Below are 7498 nucleotides of genomic sequence, written 5' to 3' on the forward strand. Positions count from 1 at the left end.
GATTACCACCACCAACAGTCCCCCTACCGGTAATCCTCCCCCTCCGAAACCGAAACAAGTCACGTATAAACCTCACAGGCCAATTCAACACACCATTAAAACCCCTAACAATATAACTCAACAGATTCGAACCGGAACCAGAATAAGCACGTCTCAGCCGAAGATAAACAATTCCTGCGAGGATACCACTAAGATGACCGAGAAAAGACACACCAGGTACAATCATTTGAATAAGAATTAACTCAGCCCAAGCAGCATAACGAGATGGTAATAGAACACCATGAACGTTAGTGTAACTATCTGACTGTGAATTAAGAACAACTTTCATTGCAAATAAAACGCCGGAGAAACCAACGGAGTATTCGTAATAGTAAGGTCTATCATAATCAAATAATAGAAGCAACGATTTGGATAAAATTAGGGTTATACTTTGTGATAAAGCGAGGAGAGAAGCTACCATAGAAGCGAATTGAAGACTTCCCATTGAAGTTTCTAACTGAATCCCTTTCCAGAGAAGTGATATCATGTTGTAAACAAGATGAGGTTCTCCGATATGGTAGAACGCCGATAAGAAGAATCGCTTTAGGTCTTTGTTCTGCGAGAAAAGAGGAGATTAATTAACTGATTAATTAATTGAATGGATGATGATTAATTTAATTTAATTGAATTGAATACCTTGAGGATGAGGTGGGAGTTGAACCAGACTTGATCGATGGAAGGAATGATGGAACGGAGAAAAGAAGGTCGGAGATAGATGAGGGTGTTGGCGGCGATAAGGGCGGCGGTGACGGGAGGTTTTGAGTCCGATCTGTGATATTCGGTGAAGGTGTGAAGAGCTAGCAATGGGAGCATTCCCCTTGAAGTCGAAACTCTTCTCCCAAAACTTGCTTCCATTTTTTTGTTGTTGAAAATTGCAGTGATATGATTCCACGAACACTTGGCGATTGAATTGATTTTGATGGTGGAATTGATAGATACCAATTTTTCTATTTACGCCTTATTGGCAAAGAAACGAATATTATCGTTGCGCAAAGAAACTTCTGGATCCTTCCTTTCGTTTTCTGCTACTTTCTTCGCGCCGCATTCCTCTTCCGCTCTACTGTTGACACAAATCTCAAACTGTTTTTCATTTTTTTCCGTTACTATAATATTAGATAGATACATATTACAATATTATTCATTAATAACAAATTTAACATGCTTAATTCACTGAAAAGAAAAGCCTAAATTACGTTTTTTACTCCCTTATAATGGTTCCTATCAATGAAATAAATATTTCATCAAAAATCCTTGTAATCGTTCCTATGAATGAAATAATTTCCCATAATTTCTCATATTCTACAAATACTTTTATTCTCATGGAAGGAGATCACAATAAAGGTTCTCATGAAGGTGGTAATAAAATTGATGTAATCACCTAAATATCGATTTATTTCAACTTGGAATACAGTAAGTCTTAGCCAAAAGATTTTTTTTGAAATACTCAATAAAAAATTTTCCATTATTATTTGTACAGTAACTTTTTCATTGTAATTTTTTTACACCCATATCTTTAATTTAATAAGATAAGTGGGGTCAATTATATTTAATTTTTACATGTTTAGTAATTGCTTTTTATTTTTGAGGAATTTACTATTAACTACTACTTAGATATATGCTACACGCAAAAACTCATATATATTGAGTGAATAGATAAATACGTCATTGAATTTGTATAATTATTTAATTTAGTTTTTGAATTTTAAAAAATAATAGTTCTAAATGTTGAAGTCAATTTAATTCTTCTTTTTTTAATAATCATTTCATCCTTCCATGTAATTTTATACATTAGCGTGACCGCTTCCACACATGTAACGAATAAATTGATATGAAAATTTTCTACTATAAATATTTATGAGTTACTTTCCTTCAATTCTCAAAACTAATTACTCAAAGTAATTTAGTCTCATCGTTGAACTCTTGTTTAACATATCACACATAATCATAGAGAATATCTTTAGTTAATGAAAGAATGAAAGTGTCTGGATCAATTTATTTAATCGTTTCACTCAGTCTATATTATAATATACCTTTGTTTAACAGTTATCTTAAAAAAACAAAATCAAACTGGAGTGATAAAATTACCGTCATACATGTCAGAATACATTTGACAGAAAAATAACGTGAATCGAAGTCAAAAAATTATAATTACCAACGGAAACAACTTCATTTATATGTTTTTATCCATCAAATACATTAAAACACAAAGCAATAAACATCAGCACCAGTGGTCTAGTGGTAGAATAGTACCCTGCCACGGTACAGACCCGGGTTCGATTCCCGGCTGGTGCAATTTGTTTTTGTTTTTCCTGTAGCATTCTTTGCCTTGCCTTATAAGCTGTGAGTCGTGTAGTAAAACTTGATCATACGTTTATTTAATTTAATCTCATGAAGAATATGACATAAAGCAAGATGATAACTATGCAGCTTCAGCAAATCCTACACGGAGATTACCATAATCAAAAACTGTATGGTATGCCCCTAGAAATAGATCGCCAAGAACCCTGCATTGCCAACCGCACCCCACAACAGTCACATACACTTTGAAAATAAATATGGAATATTATTGTAACTTATTTATAAGTATGTAATAATACTATAATAATTTATTACCAGAGAGGACCCTGTGGAGGTGGCACATCTATAGCAACAAAACCACCATAGCAGACAGTTGAACACCCTTCTTCAACTCTTAGGATATACTGAAAATCACAAAAAATATAAAATGAACGTTAATTAAATGTCTATACTGTCAATAACAAACAATGAAGGGAAAATTAAACCTGTTCTGGAGAGAGAGGAAATGTCTTGTTTCCAATTGTGAATGTAATTTGTGGCATTGTGGCAACATTATCACAGTCTATAAATGATTGTCCCACTGGATTTGGAAGCTTCTCACACAACTTTTACAAAAATATATTCAAAAATGAAAAAGCTTGTTAAGTCTTTAATTGGAAAATTCTAATCTATTATATATATGCAATAATGAATTACCTCATCTATGTATTTTAATATTCTCTCCCTTGTATTTCTCTGCTTAAGCTGAACCTGAATCCAAAACACAATCATATCGCATAAAGTACATAAGGGACTCTCCTTAGTGTGTGACTCATCCCAATTTTCATTGTCTACCACTGTTTCAATAACATCACTGCATTCCAAGTTAAAATTTTGTTATAACAAATGAATGTGTGTCAAAATAATCAAGAGGAGGAAATTGAAAGAAAATAATATTATTGTACTTCATTCTATGTGATCCATTACGCGAGCAAAGTCCAATGTCCACGCATATAATTTCAGGTCTTAACTGAAAACATAAGAATGGTTAAATTAAATTCCAATGATAATCATTTTTTAGTATGAGATTAAAAGGATTAGGAACAAACCCCGGAAGTTATGAATTCCCATATTGAATCGCCGTAGTTATGTATGATGTTTTTACATTCATAACTAACATATCCTTCTGCTCCAATGGCATGGTTAATTTGAGTCACAACACTCTGCAAACAAGAATTAAGTAAGAAAAATATATCAAATTAATAAGGGTAACATAAAAAAAGTAACAAGATAGAAGTATAATGGTGCAATATCATACTGTTGGACCAGCAATTAAAGATGTGCCTGAATCAATAATGGCAGCACAACCACCTTGACATAGCCCTATAAATAGATTCAACATTTATATCAGAAGTTTAGTATATGTGGAAATGGTAGAAGTAAACAACCAAGAGTACAAAATTCAATGAAAATTAAACTATCAAATGTTTAGGAAATTAAACTAGCAATATGTAACTTTCTGATCTCATATAAATTTGAGCAATTTTAATCTTTAGTACATATATAGTGGCCGCTCATAAGTCATAACAAAAAGAAACAATGAAAATTCAAGGCATATATAGAAAGAATGTGAAGGGGGATATAAATGCAAGAGAACCTGTTGAATTGTTTGCAAGTAGAATGTCTCCAACTTCAATCTAAAGATGAAAACACCAAAAAGTCAATGCTGACATGGTTGATGATACAAATCACACATAAATGAATTTAGTTTTTAATAGTATCTGATGTCATATTAAATTTTTATATTGAACTTATTTCATTTTGTAAAACTGAATTGTAAAGTAAAGAATATGACTATTTATAAACTATTTTCAGGCCTTATTTATTGAAACATAAAATACCTGCCAATAGCCATTTTGAGAAACTGGAACATAAGTGTGGTCACCCCTAAAGTGTCTCCAGTCAATACCACCAAACACAATCTCACCGCCTATCTTTGCTCCTGGGTCTTGGTTTAGCCAAAGTGAGAAAATCTTTTGAGTCATGTGCCCTTGTTCTATCATATTATACCTGTATTTATTAAGTGTACGTTTAGTTTAACTTTTGGATGAGGTTAAGTTGATTTTAGAGGTGTAGAATTGAACTTGACATGTTTGGATATGTTCGAGTAGAATTGATTATGTTTCCATAACTAACTCTAACTTGAAGTTAGAGTTTATAGTTTTTACCTCTACAATTGATTTTTACAGTCAAATCACTTTTACATGAATGTATCAAAACATAAATCACTTTACATTTAAATCACTTTACATTTAAATCACTTTTATTCAGAATCAATTTTGCAAAATCTATTAATTCAAAATAAACTTTTGTCACTGCAAAACCAAACATACTCTAACAGAAATTTGTTTGAACTTATAGGCATTGACCTATTTTCAATCAGTATGAAAGGGAAAATCAGATCAAACATAACAAGTTTTATAAACATAAATGGATTTATAAGGTTTGAGTTATGTGCTATAAGGTACCACACTGGTGTGACTTGTCCAACTGAAATATCCTGGAATCCAAGTCCAAGTATCCCATCAAAATGCATTGCTAAAAATTCCAAAGACCCTTCCTTTGTAATCTCAGCAAATTCCTGTAGGATCAGAAGTAAGTCTAGCCACAAGTTTAACCATAGTACAAACATATTTGAACATGATAAAACTCAAACAATCACAAAATTGATGAAAAAGAAAGAGTCAAAAACATTGATTGACCTGATCTCTGATGATGATATTCCCAATTTTTAAATGATCTTGGCTGAAAAAGCCAGGAATGTGTCCACGGCCAAAAGGGATTTTGCAAGACGTTCCTGAACATTTTTCCAAAACAGAAGGTTCTGAATATGAATATTATAACCAAAATCACTTTACATAAGTTGTTTTCAAAAACTCTCTCTAAGAGTCTCAGAAGTGCTTATATAGCTCAAATAAATCAATCATAACAAATCCTTTATATTAAATTTCATGCCAATCCAAAGTTACCTATTTTTGTATAGGTGCTAGACAACTTGGACCTATACTTGGAATGAATGTAGCAAGCAATCTGCATATGTAGTGATGATACTCAATTACTCATATATCTTGATTTTGAAATAAATTTGAAGAATTGAAGGAGTGTTTTGTTAGATGATTGTGAAACTTACAGACAAGATGCATTTGGAAGATGGGACCCAAAGATTGGAGCTACCAGTGTCAAACACAACTTTAAAGATTTGAGGAGGTGAACCAATACCAATTTCACCAAAATATTGTGCATCAAGATAATTCTTCAGATACACTACATCTGTTGTTAGATGATTATTACTATTAACACCCCCTAATTCTGTATGATGAACGACCTTCTTGATCATAGCAGAATTTAGGGTGTTAATGTTTAAATTCTTCCTTTTTAGGCTAACCCTCATCAACCCATCATCAAAATTTGCAAAAGTCAAATGATCAAACCATGCCCACAAGCACATAACGGTTAGCAAATACTTCAAACACCCCATATTTTCAAGTCATATAATCCAATGTTTCATTGATGTTCATATATTATATATATATAATAAATATAAGGTTCCTTCCAACCAACATAAATATTAACCACCATTTATTACTCCTAAAAACAACATATTGCTCGCCTGTATTTTGTTTTCCAGTTTTGATGCTGCAAAGAAACAATTTACACTTGCATGTGGAAAGCATTGGGTAGTTTCGTGTAGCATAATAAATTCAATATGCGAAATTCAAGTACGGTAAAGGAAGTAGCTTCCGCATACAGTACATGAATGGAGTAGATTGTATTAGGGAATTCTCTTCCACTTACGCACCACAAATATATGTTTCTTCTACGCCTATCATCGTATCTACTTACAAAAGCTGTTTGTGTTTGAAAGAGTTAATTAATTTTAATTGTTTTTAGCTCATTTTTCAGAAATCACTACTTTAATTGTATTTTTAACTTTTTTTCACTACTTTAATCATATTTAAATTGTTTTTTTTTCTTTCTAAAATTTGTGTTAATATTTTTTAGTTTTTGAACTCTATAATGCATGTGAACTTTTAGTAGTATTTTTTAGATTGTTATAGTTTTCTAATAAAAAAAAAGTATTGAATCGTGTACACTTGGTCTGTTTATTGAGATTTATGGCTGACTATATTACATAGCTATGAATTTAAAATTTATATAGAATTTTGTGTGCTTGATCGTTGTTCGATAATATATCATGTTAATAATTAAGGATTGAATTGGTAAAATTAATAATCAACAATTAAATTGGTAAAATTTATCGTTGATATTAAATTATTAAGTGAAATAACTCTATCTTCTCTCTAAAAAGGATCAATCGATTCTAGTTTGATAGTATCTCTAAATTGACTCTTAATTTAAAAATTAATTTATAATTATAATTAATGGCTAATAATTCATCCTTTAAGGTTTCACTACTCCTTAAACTCGCCTTTGCTAATAAATTTTTGAAGTCAATAATATAAATTTCGAATTTATACATTCAATAACATAAATTTTAGAAAATGATATGGACACATGATAGTATGACATACCATAATTTAATTGAAAAATATTTAAGTATAGTTGAATAGTTGACATTAAAAATGTGAATTTAATAAATTTGTCTTATATGTTATATCAAATTTTAAAAATTAATTACGAATAACAATTTTTTTTTTAATTTTGTGTATGTTTAGATCTTAAAAAAAATTTGTACAACCAGTTAACCTTGTAAATGTAAAAATAACAATTCACTAATTACAATTTAATTACCATGTTTACATCTCAAAAAATAAAAAATACAAATTTAAATAAAAATTATTATTATTATTATTAGCATTTAAAAGATATTTTATTTTTATTTTGTTAGAGTTCACTTTAAATCTAAAGAAATGATGGACAAATCCATACGATAAAAAGTTAAGTTTACATAAAAATCATTAATGATTTGATTCAAGTACTGAACAACTTGAAACTTCAGCTTCATAAACAAATGGTTAGAGGTTCCGTCAATAGGAATCCATCTTGTGTGATATCTAATGAGTTTCTCACAAAGATCTGTCCCGACTTAAATACGCATGAATATTTCATATATATATATATATATATATATATATATATATATATATATATTATATAACTG

The 7498-nt window shown here is 30.4% G+C and overlaps 2 protein-coding genes and 1 non-coding gene across 3 annotated transcripts in view; 1 reads left to right on the forward strand and 2 right to left on the reverse strand.

The window, feature by feature from the left end:
- The window catches only part of LOC101503327 (rhomboid-like protein 14, mitochondrial), a 1646-nt gene extending 604 nt beyond the window's left edge, over positions 1–1042 (reverse strand). The window contains exons 1-2 of the mRNA XM_004508005.4: positions 676–1042; positions 1–595 (exon numbers count right to left, since the gene is read on the reverse strand). The exon at positions 1–595 is cut by the window's left edge and continues 604 nt beyond it. Of these exons, the coding sequence (XP_004508062.1) occupies positions 1–595; positions 676–894 (814 nt within the window). The 5' untranslated portion in view covers positions 895–1042. The remainder of the gene's footprint in view (positions 596–675) is intronic.
- Positions 1043–2181: 1139 nt separating this feature from the next.
- Positions 2182–5951, reverse strand: LOC101503657 (cyprosin-like). Its single transcript, XM_004508006.4, has 13 exons — positions 5507–5951; positions 5346–5406; positions 5079–5173; positions 4845–4957; positions 4218–4386; positions 3974–4013; positions 3635–3699; positions 3426–3539; positions 3282–3346; positions 3034–3190; positions 2823–2942; positions 2653–2741; positions 2182–2543 (listed from the first exon to the last, which is right to left on the reverse strand). The coding sequence occupies exons 1-13, from the start codon at positions 5852–5854 to the stop codon at positions 2459–2461; spliced, it is 1521 nt and encodes a 506-aa protein (XP_004508063.1). The 5' UTR covers positions 5855–5951; the 3' UTR covers positions 2182–2458.
- TRNAG-GCC (transfer RNA glycine (anticodon GCC)) lies at positions 2261–2331 on the forward strand. Its single transcript has one exon. It is a non-coding gene; the product is annotated as a tRNA-Gly (tRNA).
- Positions 5952–7498: the final 1547 nt, after the last annotated feature.

Source organism: Cicer arietinum, chromosome 7, assembly GCF_000331145.2.
Source record: "Cicer arietinum cultivar CDC Frontier isolate Library 1 chromosome 7, Cicar.CDCFrontier_v2.0, whole genome shotgun sequence".
Classification (NCBI taxonomy): Eukaryota; Viridiplantae; Streptophyta; class Magnoliopsida; order Fabales; family Fabaceae; genus Cicer; species Cicer arietinum.